This window comes from Octopus sinensis, linkage group LG9, assembly GCF_006345805.1.
Source record: "Octopus sinensis linkage group LG9, ASM634580v1, whole genome shotgun sequence".
Lineage (NCBI taxonomy): Eukaryota > Metazoa > Mollusca > Cephalopoda > Octopoda > Octopodidae > Octopus > Octopus sinensis.
In genome coordinates this window covers 93185933-93204728 of record NC_043005.1, presented here as the reverse complement: position 1 = coordinate 93204728, position 18796 = coordinate 93185933, and the positions used below count along the sequence as shown (strand labels likewise).

Genomic DNA, 18796 nt, shown 5'->3' with positions numbered 1-18796 from the left:
AGCTAGAAAACAAAATTTCTTTTAAAATAAATGATAAAAAAAACCCCAACAACAATAAACATATATGTAACAAACACATTGTTACGACATGAAACATGGAATGAAAAACACAACATAAAGGCTAATAAAGAAAAATACAATCACTAATAACTACAATACAGACAAAATATCGAAAAAATCCGAAAGTGACAATTATTTTAAGAAAAATATTTTCATTATTTAAAACAAGTTGACAAACAGCAAAATACATCATTTTAACATTTCACAATAAAGTGAAAAATAAACAAACATACACTATAAAAATTTACAAAAATAAAAAAAAACCCAAACAAGTTGAAGTTAAATCTAGGGAGAGGAACATGGCAGTTTATTTGGAAATCTAGTAAAGAAATAATTTTTTGTCTACCTTGCTGTGTGTGTGTGTGTGTGTGTTCCCAAATACCATTACACGTGTGTGTTCGTAAACTCCATTACACATGCAGAGCCATGTTAAGTAAGATTATATTGAAGATACAGAGTATCATGGAAGTATATAAGAGATAGGGGTAGTGAAAAATGTAGAGGAATCCAGACCTGAGGATTGGGAGCATGTCAACCCGAGTAAGTATTGAAACTAGATACCTCGCATCTAACCAATACCGACGTACTTTCATGAAACACGTGTAGTCTTATAAACGGAAAATAGAAGACTCAGAATAGATATAGTTAGTATTAGATTTAATTTTTAACATTTTATGGAGTGGTTGGGTATAAAACTTTTCTGTGTTGATGGAGTTGAAGGTGGTCCTGTCTCTAAAATTACTTTTATATATAGGTATATATATATATATATATATATTTATGTGTGTATATACAAATGTATATATATATATATGTGTGTGTGTGTTTATATACTAATATAAGGGTGAATAATTATTAATTTTAAAATTAATAATTATTACCAAGTAGTTTTGGTATGGAAAGAGAACCATTATCGGTAGTAACTTTTACAAAAAGTTTATATATATATATGTATACCAAAAATTTAGAAATAGCAGCCAAATACCGCTTATTCCTTTTTACTGCAAATATTACTCCACATATAACATTACTTGTAACTCACATAGGCAAAAGAAGAAAAATAACGAAATCAAACAGTCTTTGGTCAATTGTGGACGCGTTTCTGGGTTAGAATTATAAAAAACTCATTCCCGTCATCAGCACCACAATCCGATAAATTATAAATTTGCAAATGCTATGAACCTACCCTTTGTATCCCGATCCAGCGCCATCGGAAATAACAGAAGATAGTCAGCACATCCAAATCTATATAGACGAGTGAATTCATATTTTGCCTCCAAGATTACCATGTGCATCACAAAATAATTCCACAGAAAGAGAACTGCGGTTCTCTTATAAATACTTTATAAATACAGGAATTAAATATGAGCTACTATAAGTTTCATGCTCAGATACTACAGTAATTGGATGGGCTTGTTTAGCACATTGTATATTATCCTGCAATGATTCAGGCTCAAAATAAACATCCTTTTTTTATTAAACAATACTTTTCTTCTGCTGTATGGTGGACGTTTTCTTGTTGATCCCACCAATAAAGGAAGAGTACATACATACACACATACTTAACTGTATACATACACACACATACACAAAATAGTTTATAATTATGTTCCTTATATTAATCAATTTACATTTGCTTGTATTCTTCAAGATCCACTGAGCTCAATTTGCTAACGTATTTGTACTTAGGCTCTGTTCCCTTGTCATGGGTTTGTCTGAGCTGCAGTTGTTGGCAGTTCCTATTTAGTCTTTCTACATTTACTTATCCTCCAGTGTATTGTACTGAAGCTGTACTTCAGAACTGGACAAATGGTATTGAGTCAATTGAATTCTTTTCTTAAAAACTATTTGTTTATTCTGTAATAGTTCTTAATGCTATTTTTTTATTGCTGCATCTGGTACCATTAATTTTCACCATCTTTAAATACTTATGTGCACAACTCTGCACTGATCCTCTTATTTCAGGGAGTAAATCTAATTCAATGTTTCATATGACTCCTCTATTCATGCACAATTTTTTGCAGGTTATCTTGCTTGGCTATTTAATTGTAAGTCAGCCATATGGGAGAAATTGTTTCTATTTTGTCTTTGATATTATTCCTTTATTCGCAATGGTGTCACAACTGAATGTTAACACACACACACAAAGACAAAGCAAGTATCACAATTATCTTCAACATTATTAACACAAACATTATCAGGCTTGGTTTTAAGGGGGAGCATACTAACAATCATATTAACCTTTTTTACTGTTGAGTGTTCAATTTTGATGCCAAAAGAAAGAAAAAAAGAGTTTCTCTTTTGGCGCTTCATATCTCCTGATGAACTTTCTCAGCCTTTCTTTACTATCTTTATTAAATCTGATAAAATTTGATGCTTTACTTTCTTATTTACTGAAAATCACAGACACAGACATCCATTCAGGTTTTATGCTAATTCCAGTCACAATGTCAAGTTACCATTTCTATCTCAAGAAAATTAACAAACATTAGTAGATTGCTTCATCTAATTGTTTTTTTATTCAGGTAATGATCACTTCTGGATTAACAATGAATAAGTCTTTGATGAAACCAGTATACATCTACCATCAATAAATTACAGGCTAAGAAAGCACAGCCATTTGATTTTTATTTTGATGTTGATGTACTTGACTCAATAGATCTCCTCAAGCACAGCAGGTTACCCTATGATCAAAGGTAAGCACAGCAGTCTCTCTTGCACGCTACATCCGATGCTTTTTATGTCCATCATTTCTCTCAGGGCGTTTAGACTGCCATGTGTGCACAATGACATTTCACACCCAGCAGATCATGCCAGCTTCATTTCTTTCGAACCTACACATGTCTTCAGCAGGCACAGCCCATGTTTCACTGCCATAAAGCATGGCAGTTCACACACATGCGTCATACAATCTACCTTTCACTCTGAGCGAGAGACCTTTTGTCTCCAGTAGGGGTAGAAGCTTTCTAAACTTTGCCAAAGCTATTCTTATTCTAGTGGTAACATTCTCTGACCATCTACCCCTACTACTAACTTGGTCACCTAGGTAGCAGAAGCTATCAACTACTTCTAGTTTCTCCCCACAGAGTGTGATGGAATCTGTTTTCTGAGTATCTGTGGTGTCTATTGCCCCTGTGCATCTGCCGCACATGAAAGCTATCTTTCCCGGTTAATCTTCCTTTGATGTTGCTACACCTCTTATGTGTCCATAGCTTACACTGGGTACATCTTATGGAGTTTCTATTTACACCTTTTCTACAGATTGGGCAGGGCTACCTACCTGGAGGTGTGTGTGATGAGTTCCCCTTCCTACTTTCTAGAACTTTGGTCTTTTCTACATTGACTCTGTCACATGCTGATATATGACTTACGTTGGACTCTTTATTCGCATAATCACAGAACCTGGAGCTTAACTATGATCTATCCATAACATTTACTCAGCATTACCTGACACCTTTGGGTCTTATTGACACCATTACCTCTTATAACCTCTCTCTCTCTATATATATATATATATACATACATACATAGAGAGAGGGAGAGAAGGCTAGAAAGTACATGCATGGCTCTATCGTTAAGGAGTTCACTTCACAACTATGTGTTTTCTAAGGCCATTGTGCATGTGTGGGGGTGGGTGTTTACATCCACTTTTTCATGCCAGCATGGTTTTGCCAAAGAATTTTTGGATGCCATACCCACACACTTATGTTTTTTCTTTCTCTTACAGGTCTTCTATATCAACATAGGCCGGATACTTTTCCAATATTCACATAAGATGCCAATTGTTGGAATAATACTATTTAAAGTTGGATGCTGTGTTTTACAGTCAGGTAGACTGGAGGAGGAGAGAGAGAGAGAGAGAGAGAGAGAGAGAGAGAGAGAGAGAGAGAGAGAGAGAGAGAGAGAGAGAGAGAGAGAGAGAGAGAGAGAGAGAGAGAGAGAGAGAGAGAGAGAGAGAGAGAGAGAGAGAGAGATCAATTGCGCATCATGCACCGTGGAGCAGCACAATGGTTGACTTCAGGCTTGAAGTTATAAAGCAAATGTGAGTATCTGAGGATGATGAAGTCATATCCATTGTCCTAAATGAAATGAATCAGAGTGCACCTGTATGCATCCACCTAAGTTATTTAGTAAGGTCTATTTAGATTTTAATAAGAAAAACAACAGGAAGATTACCAAAAGTAATCTCAGGAAGTGGAACAACCAGTAGAATTTTGTTCTGGATGCAAGAATAAATGATACAAGCAAAATTGTCTGACAAACAGTAAACAACAAATTGCAGTTGTAAACAACAGATTAAATTTCTGTTCAGGAATTTAAATAGAAAATTACTCTTAGATTTAGGGAAACTAAACATGAAACCCATTTTTGATGATTTTCATGTTGACAGGATAAAAATAATTACTATGAAAACTGATCTTATTTAAAACATAGCACAAGAGAGTTGAGTTTAAGGTACACAATTCAATTACATCAATTTGTCTGATAACAAACAGCATTTCAAGTTAAAAACTGAGAAATGTGTTCTGGTTAAGACTCACAATAACTGCATCCACAGATTAATATTTATTTATTTCTACAGAATCATTTCATCAATGCTAACCTGGCAAAATGATGAAAAATATAGCAAGTTGGATTTTGGTTTCTTTCAAACGTTTAGTTTTCATTCAATTAAGAAATCAAATACAATCTCTACAATTCCAAAGTGACATCTTTTAAGAGCAAAGGCCTAAAATTTAGGGAATGTGTCCATTGATTTGAGGAGAAATATCTAATGCCAAGTCTTCGAATGAACAGTTTTGCATGGGAAGGGAATAAGAAGATAGGATTGGTTCAAAATGTTCATTATAAGTTTTAAAAAAATATGCAAATACAAAAACACCTGGCAATCAACCACTGAATCAAAATCATTATCAATCTTTTGGCTTGCATTGAACAAAAAAAAAATATTTTCATTTATCTCTCTCTCTCTCTCTCTCTCTCTCTCTCACACACACACACACACACACACACACACACACACACAGAGACAGACAGAGAGTGGTAACTTGATCTAAAGACATCTGTAAACTGTATTCAAAAAGGTAAAATGTGATTTAGAAAAAAAACTGAAGTCTTATAAATTCTTGCATTATTGACACACCATTTCCCCCCTATTCTCTGATTGATTCTTCAAAAGCAGGCAAAATAATTCAAAGGTTTTAAACTTTCTACAACAATAACTAATAATCAAAATAATAATAAGTTTATACATAAAACAAATAACAGTAATATTTGTAGCGAATAGTATTAATTCTAACCCCTAAAGTCTATAAATTCTACCATGAATGAGTACAAACAATATCAAGCAATAAATTCTGAGTCATCTTAACAGAAATTCAATTAACAGTGAACTTGATTGGTGGGGGGAGGGAGGCGGGAAAATCCACTTTAGCTGCATGACAAACATAGTAACTAAAAACAAAATTTCTATTTTATTAATTTCTTGCATTTCATTTGCTTGAATTTGACCTATCAATGCATTTACAAACAGCAACGATGAGGATTGTTCCACACGCCCACAAATTGCTGAAGTCTATAAAGAGCTCAATTTATCTCAAACATGAAGACTACAAATATATGCATGTCTGTGTGATTATGTATGTATGCATGCATGCATGTATATTATATATAAATACATACATGTATATATATAAATATATACATGTATATATATATATATATATATATATATATATATATACATACACACATGTATTTATGTAGACATGAGACAGAAAAAGGAACAGTAACTAATATATAGAATATGATTTTTTTTTTATAATAATAATAATAAGTGTAATAAATATGATTGGAAAGTATTTGTATCTATTATGCCACATAAATACATACTTGACAGAGGTGATTTGCGTTTGAGCGGCAAGGGGCCTTTATCCTTCCGCCGCAGCATTGGACTGTGTGTTATGCGCCGTTCCATAACTTTCTGTTTCAGAGCTGAGCGCACTTTAAGTATATTAGGTTCAGATGCTGCAAACAAGAACATGACAACACTGTTACAAGCATGCCTAGAGGCAAGTAGCTGGCACCAGCTACTGGGATTGGTGATGATGGCAGTAGTAGTAGTAGTAGTAGGCAGCAGAATTCTGACCAACATGTAAAAATTAATTCAACATATTAAAAAAAGAAACGGTGTCTCTTCATCATCATCATCATCATCATATATATATATATATATATATGTATGTATATATGACAGTTAACAGTCAATAGAAATTTGTGAAATTTCAAAACACAGAGAAATAAAATAAATTTTTGTCAGGGTAAGCTGTAAAATTAAAAATAAATATAAAATTAAAATAAATAATAAACATGAAGTTATATACAAGGGTTACACAAATGCAAACATTTCTTTTTAAATTCCATAATTTAATGACAGTTATCTTTTCAAAGAAAATGTTGAATGGCTTCCTTCCTATATGATTGAGAAGAAAAGTAATTTAAACAACTCATTAAACACATAAACACAGTATGATTTGTCAATTTTCCACAGATTAAACTTTACTAAGCAGTCAAACAGAAGCCACAAAATAAAGAATAGTTGAATGTAAAAATGAAACTGAAAAGATAAATATGTAACAAACAATTTCACATGTATTGATAGACTTTGGTTCAATGTGTCCATTAATATTTGTTTCCTTTTAGGAGGCAGCATAAGAGCCGGTATTCTAAAGGTGGCTAAATTACATATTTGAAAGAGTCATGCATTTCTCAAGTACATTTATTAGATGCAGTCAAGTGAAATGGCTTTAGCGAGATTAAGAATGCATTGGACGTTCATTCTGCCTGGTGGTTCTGATTCTATTGCTTGCTACAGTATTTTCAATTGTAAGAAGTAAATTCTCTTGGCCAGACTATGACATAACTTTGGGCACAGGTTGAAGCTCTTTTTACAAATATTTTTTTGCAAAAAGCATCAAGATCACAACATCTTATTTCATTTAAAATATAGATTAGGTATGTTGAGGTATGGACATGCAGAGCAGTTGTCTGGGTGTGCCATGGATTAAGTGACCCAATGCTGTTAATGAATACTATAGGGCCCAGTGCGTTGTTTTCCTTGGAGACATCACAAGTCTAGAGGCCTGATTGTTAATCTATACATGCTGTGAATTGCTGTCAGTAAATATAATGTACACCGTAGGGGCCGAGAATACAGTTAAGACAGATTGAACATTCACTCCACATTTGAACACAGGAATCGGAATAAGCTGTTCCCTAATATTCATAGAAATACATTTACAAAGCCTGGTTAATACTCAAACTAATGCACTAATCCTAAATACAGCCAATGGTAAACAACTCTTTAGAATTGATACTTTCAAGAGAAATCTTTTAAATTTTATATATATTCATTTGTTTCTTCATTCATTCTATGTCCATTTTGCCATGCTAGCATGGGTTAGACAATATATTTGTTGGAGAAGCCCCTTGTTTTTACAACTGGTTTGTTTTCCAGTGAGCAAACCCTAACCCTGTCTTACATGTAAAGGAGTTTACATTCCACTTGTCTTCGAAAGCGGGGATTTGTTGACAGAGAAATAACAACTGCATCCAGTGAGATTTCATACGATCACACACACACACACACACACAAGTAAAACTGGGAGATAAACATAAGTAGATGCAAGGAATGTATTTACATGGAAAGTTGAGAAAACAAATAAACAAAAGAAATGATACAATAGTCTTATCATTACAGATGTTCTGGATGAGCAACGACTGGTTCCATAAACCTATATATTATGTAATAAGGTCTCAGAATATTGTTTTCTGTTCTAGGCATGAGGCCTGAAATTTTGGGGGACAGGGCCAGTCAATTAGAATATTTTAGAGAATAGTAATGAAATTGTATAATTTTGCATTAATGATCTCTAAAAATCGATAATTTTTCTATACATTTTCCTGTAAATACATTCCTACTTTGTTTATTTGTCTTTTTTATCCTCATAATCACTTGATGAAGCTCATTCTTATAACTAACTTCCTGCTCTGGCACAACCTGGGGACTAAAACATGCTGTTTTATTGTTCTCAAACACATTTCCTACCCTCATACATGCACACACACACAAAAGGCTTTATTCTTGTATGCCAAACTGGTTGGCCCAGGGCTATAGAAAGGTGTCGTGCAGTGCAGCTGAACCTGAAACTACAGGGATGCAAAGCAAACTTTTTATCTACACAGCCATGCCTGAACCTACACACACACACACGCAGAGTTTACTGTTCCGCTATAGGTAAAGTTTTGGCTTGCTTGCTTTTAGCAGACTGCCTGATGAAGACAAGGACGTGGAAACTTTGAATTCAGTATCAACATTTTCCAAGCAAAACTTAATAAATATGGACTCCATGAAAAAGTATTGAGTAATTCCTCAGTTTCAAGTTAAATTGTTTTTAACACACACACACACACACACACACACACACACAAGGGTGTGCTGAAAAGTTCCAGGCTTTAAGGGTGTGGTGAAAGGCCCAGTTGGAGGCCCAACATTCTGAGTTCTTTTACAGGGGTAACAAAAATTGAAGGACTGCTGCAATAAGTTTGTGAATCTGAGAGGGGAATACACTGAATAAAATCATAATTAACTGATCTTCCTGTATTTTCTTTTACCTAAAGCCAGGAACTTTTCTGCACCTCTTCGTGTGTGTGTGTGTGTGTGTGTGTGTGTGTTGTGTGTGTGTGTGTGTGTAGTAAGAAGCTTTCCACCCACATGGTTTTAGGTTCAGTACTACTGTGTGGTACCTTGGGCAAGTGTCTTCTGCTATAGCCCCAAGCCAACTAAAGCCTTGTGAGTCAATTTGGTACATGGAAACTGAAAAAAGCCTTGTCATGTGTGTGTATGCACACACACACGCAACTTTGAGATTAATAGAAGTATGAATTATTAGTTCCTGCATACATTTCGCCATTGCAGTTGTTTGGAACTTGGCTTTGAACTTGGTTCAAATGCATTTGGATGTAGAAATACAATGGAACACAAAGGAAAACACTTTACTGCATCCTGTGACAGCGATCGGACATCATGGATGGAGAAATTAAAATGTTAACATTGCCATTCATTCAACAAGCACCAACAATGTCGATAGACAGCATGAACTACAAACTCTTTAACAAAAACAAAGCAAACAAGAAATCTTAAGAAATATGTAGAATGAATGTCTTAAGTGGAATGAAGAATAATTAGTTTGGTTGATTGCTCATTATACATACTGTTTAGTATTTTTTGAGGACAACATCAGAAAGCTAATGCAAAATAACACATATTCAAGTAAAGGAATGTGTCTCCTTGTCTTGATATCATGTCATAGTTGTAAATGAGTATCACTGTTATACAAGCAGTGTCTTTCATTTCACCATTCTTTGAGAACCTTTCTGGTGACAGTTAGTGACAGGAAGAACATCTGGCTGTAGAAAACCTGTCTAAATAAACTGTCCAACCCAGGCTCACAGGCAAAAGCAGACATCAAAATGATGACAATAACAAATACACCAGAACTAAGAGTTATTCCTAAGGAAAAAAAAGAAAATTGTTTGTTTACATATTGTTATCCTCATTTGATGAAAATCTCATAAATTTTATTGGTGACTCATTAAGCTGCAAATAAATTGCATCCTGCACATCATTAGAATCTCTTAAAATTTGAAACAGTAATTATTTCATTTGTATAAACTACATAATTAAAGTAAAAGGCAAAAATCAATGAAATGAACCATAATATGGTGCTGCTGTATTTATTTTATAAACTTGAGATGAGTGAAAGGTAAAGATAAAAGTTAATACTGAGAACAGCAAAGTAAGCAACAAACTACGACAGGGCTGTTCTGATATCGAGTGCTCCAGCTCGATCCCTCTAACAATGTTATGTTGCTGAACAGAGTCTAGTTTTATGTAAGCTGTTGAAAGATCAGATATTCAGTAAAAATTTAAAAACAAAAAAAAAAACTATCAATACAAATTGATTTTGAGAAAAATAAAATGAATAATTGAATTAAAATTTCAGTATTTGTGCAATATTTCTCAAATTAAATAAATGATAACAAAAAGGCTTTGAAAAATTGATATTTTTTTGTCAAAATTGTTGGAGTCTTTGTTAAAAGGCATTGAATAGTGATCAATCACCAGGGAGCAAAATGTCTGAAGATGGACAAGGACAAATGAGTAATTAGCATAAAGATGGATGATAAATGAGAATTTTGTTTTCTTGAAAAGAAATCAAATAAAACCCACGTAGAAAAATATAAAAGAAATATTTATTGACGAGGATTTCGATAATTCAAGAAAATACCCAATGGAATAGTGTTACAGACTAAGAACAATTTTGCCAAATGAACTCTAAAAGTCTCAGAGGGGAATAACTAGCAGTTTTTTGCTAAAAAGTAGTGAAACTAAAGAGAGAAATCTAATTTGTTTTTCTTTCTTTTCTTCTTTTCTTTTCTGAACTGTAAATTAGCAATATCAAAAAATTGATAAGGTTGAGTGTTTTCAAACTAAATCAAAACAGAATATAGATAAACTAACATTTTCATTTTTCAGTAACAGTTTAATACAATTAGAGTGAGTGAGAGAAAAAAAAAGGAGAGAGGACACACAAGAAACGGAGGGAACTATCTGGCAACAACCATGCAATCTAGAATGAGTACAGGCACAACAGTGAGACACAAATGGAAACGGTCAACTTGAGCTCGGCAGTCTTAAAGTTCCTTGAGAAAATGTGCATACAGCTGGATCTAGTTTAAGTGGTAGGTGTCCATTTTCCAAAAATTACAAGAAGATAATTATTTCTATGGAAAGAAAACATCATAAAGGAGAAAGCCAGAAAGAAATTTTCTAACTATACAGAAATCAAACAAATAAAGTCTCAACTGAAGAAAGAAAAGAAAGCAACTTATTCAAAGAAAATGATAATGCAGTTAAAACTGGAACAATATACATTAATTTGTATTTTGTTCGTTTAAGTGTAGAGACAAACAAACAGGTGTACTAAGTGGGCTGCATCACTGTCTACTGCTACCTGACTCACACTAAATAAAGACAATACCAAAACCAAAATAGGCACTAGCAATCACAGAGTCTCTACTGAAATTCCATGTAATCCAATGAAAATTACTGAAGAACTAGAATCACATCTAGCAAATAAGTAAAATGATTGAATATTCTACATAAGATTATACATGTGTGTGTGTAAGTATATATATATGTGTGTGTGTGTGTGTGTGTGTGTGTGTGTTGTGTGTGTGTGTGTGTGTATGTGTGTGTGTGTGTATGTGAGTGTGTGTTATATGCATTAAAAAAAACAACACATTAAGTGAAGATAAAGGACAAATTTTCAAACTTCAGTTGTGAATAATAAATAACGGAAATACTTATAATGGGGAAAAGAGATATTGCAAGCCAACTGTTGCAGTCAAACTATCTGATAAATGATGAGAGTGAGTAGAGTTTTAAAGATCCTATTGATTGGTTAAATAATGGGTTTTAATTGAGATTAAATTTAATGAAAAACAATATAAATTTCATGGCTATTGATCATTTAAACTGATTTGGCCAAACGACTTGGAGCAAAAAGTAGTTTAAGAATTAAAAAAAATGACTGTAGATGTAAAGCTACATAGTAGACATACAAAAAAGTCAATTTTACCTATTTACCTAGACTGAAAAAAAATGGGGAAAATCTTCACTCAAGTTTTGACCCTTATTAGTGTCCCTCATCAGGAATGTCTACATCACTTAATGAATTCCAGTCAGATAAGTAGTCATTCTGCTTATATACACATGAAATGCTACAAAGAAGTGGAAGTACCAATTGGCTGCACCATTTGTGCTGCACACTTTATTTAATATCAGTGGCCTGTCCATGGGGAACTCATTCCATACTATATGGAGGTATGGTGTGTAGATATATATCATCATATCATATATACCCAGGCCGATTCCTCACTTTTCTTTTTTGTTTTTTTAAGAAGGGGTTAGCCACAGCAAGACACACACCAGGCATTCCATTCGTTTCCCAGCTCAAAGGGGGCGAGCCCCGTTCTATGCTCAGGTCAAGGCATAGAACATATGTATCATTTGAAACTGAGAATTTTATTCATAAATACTGCAGACATTATTAACCCATCAATATTATTTGAAGTGAGATATAAACTAAAGAAAGACACACAGACCAGGTTAGTTTTGATCACAACATAAGAAACAATCACCAGACTTGGTTCTAAAAACCGATTCCATAAACAAATGTAAGCAGATTTCTAATCTAATGGCACACATTAAACTTCAGATAGCATTCAAATGATCCTAAAAACAGCAGCAAGAATTTATCATCACAACCATGCATTACAAGTGACCCCTAATAGCACACACCATGCAGCAGCAGCAGCAAACTCTTCTTGACTGTATCAAGTCTTTCAAAGCTTCAGGTTTGCTCAAATAGAACTGCATTAAGAAACAAAAAAAAAAAAAGTAATAATAAATAAATAAAGACTGAGTTTCCACGCAGAGAATCAGCAGTCATTGTTGGATTAAGAAACTGGAAATTGCATGTTCTCAAAATAGTTTAGATACTTCATATAACACCTCTAAACAACTACATAGAAGGCAAAAAATAGAAACCAATAATTATAACTGAAATATCTCTTACAAAAATTAATCGTCATGATATTTGGAGTGCTATTCTAAATAAAATTAAAATTTCTATTCAAGGAAAAGCATTTTGCTTCATTCCTGTCAGGCATTTTTAGCTGACTTATTCTTAGAAAATGTCTCTTTTATTTATTTTTACTAGTTTGTTTCTCTCACAATAAAGTAAATTCTAAAATTAAATATTCTGAGGTGATATTGTGAGCAAATTGATGAAACCATCTGAGAACTTTTAATTAATAGATATGCACAACTGGGAACAACTTACAAGATGAAAAGCTACAAAAATAACAAATTTTCATGCTGAACTAATAATACAGTTTCCTAATTAAATGAACGGCAGCCCACAGAGAAGAATAACAAAATTTCTAACAATAAATATCCTGCAGATTAAAAGAAATCATAATTTCCAGTTAACTAAATTTCCAGTAATTATTAAGAAATATATTTGAAAATATCATGAAGCTTGGAAACTAAGAGACAAGATTAACATTGCAATGATAATAAATCATGACTTGAAACTTATACAAAAACAGAAATGCATCTAATAAAAGACACAACCAATTGGTTGCAGAAGAAGTGAAAATAAAACATGAAGAATCTTAACATAAGGCTATTATTCTTTGCAAAGATTTCTAAAGAAATACTTTCATTCTAATTTTAACATTTGAATTGTTAATGGTGAGTGCACTAGTGGAAAATACTTTTAAAGAAGAGAATGTCTAGAGGAATACTAAAACAAGAATTGGCTCAGCTAATTTCCATAATTATTAAAAACCAGTCAACAACAATGGTAACTCGTTAGGATTAGCAAATCCTAAAAGAATCTAAAATACAGGAAAACAAAATGTTATGGATAAGAATTGGACAACATGTAGAAGATCTATTATGTTTGATAAAACTTCCTGAAAATAGCCAACTTGAAAGTTTTTCTCAGAACTAAGTCAATCACATAGACAAGAAGAGATAACAATGCTTAAAGCAAGCCATAACACACACCAGATTCCAACATCTTTGGTTGCATTTTATTGTTCTTAGTTTCTATTAAAAAAATTATTTTGAAAACAAATGTCACTGCCAAGTTACGAAATTAGTATAGAACTGTGAGCTAACCTTTAGTAGCAGTGAAAATAACAGTCATACCATAAACACACATTTCTCCCTACTTAAACGTGGATGTTTTATTAGAACAAACTTTACTGTGGCAGTGACCACGGCGGAAATTCTCATACTGGCTTTTTGGTACAATGTACACTCTTGTTTGTATGACTATATTGAGATATGGTATGTAGATATTGAAGTATGGTGTGTAGATATGTAACTTCATATCATATATCCAGGCCTATTCCTCATTTTGTTTTTTTTTTAGGAGTGGGTAGCCACAACAAGACACACACCAGGCATTCCATTCATTTCCCAGCTCAAAGGGGTGAGCCCCATTCTAAGCTCGGGTCAAGGCACACACACACATATATATATATATGCACACACACACACACACACATATATATATATATGCACACACACACACACACACACATATATATATATATATATATGCACACACACACACACACACACATATATATATATATATGCACACACACACACACACACACATAATATATATATATATATATATATATATATATATATATTACTTGAAGCTGAGAATTTTATTCATAAATACTACAGACGTTATTAACCATCAGTATTACATGAAATGAGATGTGAGACCAGCAGATCATGCCATATAAACAAAAGCAAATTTTGCACCGAAAGCCAGTATGAGGGATTCTCTCAGGGTCTCTGCTGCAGTATAGTTTGTTCTAACAGAACATCCAAATTTGAATGGGGAGAAATATTATCTCTGTTGCTAATAAACATTAAAAAAAAGTTCTTCATTGGAATGCATGAAACTTAGAGCGTTCAAAACAGAAAATATAACTATAGTTAAATAATAATAATTGATGATGATAATAATAATAATATAATAATAATAATAATAATAATAATAAATAATAATAATAATAATGCAAAAGCTATTCTTACCAAAGTTCAGTCATTTTTATGTCTCTGAAACATGATACCATGATAGAAGAGTGAAAACAAAGAAAATTGAAACAGTTACCATCATCATAAGACCTACCTGAGATTCAAAGAGGGGAGAGAAAGTAAAGTAAAAAAAAAAAAAAAGACAATGGTACATTAAATATTTCAGAAATAGAATGGAAAGCAGTGATTGTGGTGGTGGGGCTGGAGGGAAAAGCAGAAATTTAAGACGAGTACATATAACTAACCTCTTGGTGTTTTCTTTGCTTTCCGTTAATTTTTTCTTGCTTTCGAGTTCATTTCAAAAATAATTAACTAATGATTAAAATTTTAATGTAAAGGCTAAAATTTCTACACAAAATTTGAAAACTATTTTTGATGGAAATAGTAACAAGCCAAGACAAATATATTAAATTAGAAACTTTAAACACAGGTATATGCTCTAAGAAATACAAGCTAACACTTGTGACAAACACCACCAACAGAATGGAATCCTGTAAAGTTTTTTATTTGTAAAATAACCAGCAACTTTTTACTACCTTATGTCTACACACACACACACACACACACACACACACACACACAGCACAATATAAAAGTGCACAGCAAGGTGCTATTCATGTCAAAAGTTCTACACTCCATACATTTCACCGACAATGCTGAAGAAGTGAGTCAAGTGTATTATGCAACCTCTGACTAATTGCCTTGAGTAGTAATGCCAAGTTCACTGAAACGTATATTTTATAATGCTTAAAATACCAATAATTACATTTATTATCTGTGTGTGTGAGTGTGTGTGTGTGTGTGTCCATCCTAAAAGTCTCAAGAAAAAACCCAGAAAACGACAAACAAGAGGAGAGTTTTTTCTAAGAGTGGTGGAGAGTACAACACTTCCTCCTTGTGTGGATGAAAAAAGAGCAAAATAATTGCCACTTTTAATAATAATAAAAAAAAGATGGTTTTAAGCTTGTCCAACGATTAAGAAAGAAGAATTACACAAATGTAAAAGACTTCTTTTTTAATTATTTTTGTGCTGATATTTCCCAGATTGGAAAGCATTGAACAAGAGTGCAATGACATTATGCTGTGAGGAATTCAACACATGAGACAGTGGTCCCTCGACTGGAACATTAAAGGGGGGAGGGTATGTGAAAAACAGTATTTATAGTAAAAGCAGCTAAGTAGATAAAAAATGGCAGCAGATTTGGTAAAAGTGTAAGGAATGGCTTTATTCAGCCAACAGAGGTGGAGGAAGGGCAAAAGAAAGTAAGGATAATGGAAATACTCAAAGTGTGTGTGTGTGTGTGTGTGTGTGTGCGTGTAGGAAAATTAATGTGTAAGGGAATAGAAGGAGACAGTGATAATGTAGTGTTACTACTAATGAGAGTGAACAAAGCATATTGGCATGTATGTTTGGTAGATGATTGTGTGTGTGAAGATGATGATAAGGCGAAGTGCACTGATGTATGAGAGAGAGCATTAGAATATTTCTTCCAAGCTACTTATGTTCAGAGTGCAAATCCTCAAGATGATAACTTTGCCCTCCATTCTTCTGGGAGGTTGATAATATCAGTCATACACTGGGGTCGATATAATGAAGTATTTCCCTCCTCCAATCTTCAGGCTTTATGCTTACGTAAGAAATCATGTTATATATATATATATATATATATATTATATAAGCTACAAGTCATGACAAATGGGGTAGGGGGCTACCCCATTTGTTGATAGGGTCACCTAGCTCAGCAGTACACTCTTGAAAAAGTTAACAACAGGATCTCCAAAGCCAGCACGGTCTTCAGAATACTGCAAGAGAATGTATTGAAGCACAGGGGAATCCACTTCTCCACCAAACTAAAGGTCCACTGCACTGTCTGTAAAGAACAGACAAGACCTCTCAAGCATATTCACACCAGGTGTCTCCACAGCATCCTGCACATTCACCGGAGTACCTCAGCAAACCAACATCCCAAGTTATTCAATAACCAGCATGCTCCATGCAGGTGAAATGGCCTGGGCATATAGGTGGGGGGATGGGAGTGAAAAATTCGAGACCCGCTTAAAAGCCGTTAATAACCTCAACATTGTGATTGCTTGTCCAAAACCAATACAAATTATGTAGCCAGACTTACAATGGTACCAAAACAGCAAAAAACATAAGAAATGCTGCTGCTAAGAGCAAGTGTTCCCTGTACAAAGCTACAGCTGCCAATATGCCAAACACCAAACACACCTATATGTACCCTTCAAGTGGGTGAGGATTTCTAACCCAGAGAAAATTCATAAATCACCTTCAAACCTATCAGGTCAGACAAACTAAACCAACCCCATATTTTGAGGAGTAACCTTTGACAACAGAACACACATACATGAGCATAGCTTATACATGCACAAATCCACACACACCACAATAATATAGAATCCAACAGATTGCAAATCTATAGATTCAACATCATCACTGCCAACATCATTAGCATCATATGCAAATATTTAAAATAATTTATAATAGTTTTAAAAATAAAGAGAAACAGAGAGAGAGAGAGAGAGTATTTCTTTATTCACCATAAGGTTGAGAAAAAGAGGGGATGATACAAGGACAGACAAAACAAACATTGGGGTCAGGGTATCGAATGAGATGAGAGAGAGAGTATCAAGTTATATCAGCTCTAAATATTTTTCACTTATGTGCTACCATATGTTAAAATGGCAAATCACTAAAGCATAAATGTTGAGTTTGATATCAACAACAAGGCTTACGTCTCAAGAATGCCTACCATATTAATGCTTGTCTTACCACATTTCTGTTGAAATGCAATACTTTTGTTTCGATTAATTTTGAAGATAATGAATTTAATAAAATGACTTTGGTCGTTATTAAGCTGGTGTTTGGAACATAAATTAGTAGGAAATCTTGAAGGAAGATTTTAATTTCGATCACTTGAAAACAGGAAATTGGGGCAGACTCAGTTCAGTTGGTATTGAAAAGGTTAAGATTAAGCTGTAGCAAATGTCACAGTATTGTTAACATTTCTTAACTTAGCTTTATTAGTTCTAAAATTTGTATGAACCAGTTTAGGAACTAAATATGGCCCAGATTAGCTTCACTCTACAGAAACTAGAATTTTAATTCTCTGTACTATGGCAGCTCATGAAAGGACTGGCCAGTTGCATGAATGAAGGTATTTAACAAGAGAAGAGCCTATATTTAGAGACTGGAAACCAGGATACTGTTGAAAAAATAAAGAGAGGATAGACCAATTTGTATGAAAGAACAATAGCTGATATGAAGATTCTCAGGGCGGCAGTAAATGTAATTGAATAAGAAAAGTTTGGGGAAGGTTCCTGATATATCATCAATCAAATTAAATTGACAGAGACCAGCTGAAAGGTTATTCCAATGATTTTAAGTGTAATAAATGAGGACACCATTCATATGTGGGTTGGGCTAAAACATGGATAAGTCAATGGTGAAATGTTGAAATATACCATAGCAATAGTTATAAGTCAGTAATGAAGTTTCAAATACAATCATCAGATCACTATTAAACCAGTTAAGAAATATTAAAACATTGACTAAGCTTTAATAGAACTATATTCATATAAATACTACTCATTCAAAAACAAAAGATATTTCAACTAGTAATTACTGAACCATTTATCCAGATATTAGTGCTCAATATATAACCATAGAGCTTAACTCGTTATCAGCCACTGGTGAGAAAAAAAACACAAGGAAGTTGTCCATTTGTAACCAATGACAAAATGTTCCATTTAGAAAGTCAGTTCTGAAGATTTAAGCACGTACGCTAATGATACTCTTATGATACAGCATCTGTTTTTATCTCTATATGATGTTTGATCTTTTACAAAATTCATGATTAAAATATGCAAATACTAAACTGAAGTAAGTTAACATTTTTGAGAAAATTTCAAAAAGGCTGGAGAAGGTAGAATGCTATTAATTCCATAAAATGAAAATGAACA

At 33.4% G+C, this 18796-nt stretch overlaps 1 protein-coding gene across 5 annotated transcripts in view; it reads right to left on the bottom strand.

The window, feature by feature from the left end:
* Positions 1-18796, bottom strand: part of LOC115215943 (histone deacetylase 4) — a 335866-nt gene that overhangs the window by 61944 nt on the left and 255126 nt on the right. For 3 of the 5 annotated variants that reach the window (XM_029785321.2, XM_029785323.2, XM_029785322.2), the window contains exon 8: positions 5953-6087. The exons of the other annotated variants lie outside the window; for them this stretch is intronic. In XM_029785321.2, the coding sequence (XP_029641181.1) occupies positions 5953-6087 (135 nt within the window). The remainder of the gene's footprint in view (positions 1-5952; positions 6088-18796) is intronic. 5 annotated transcript variants of the gene reach the window in all.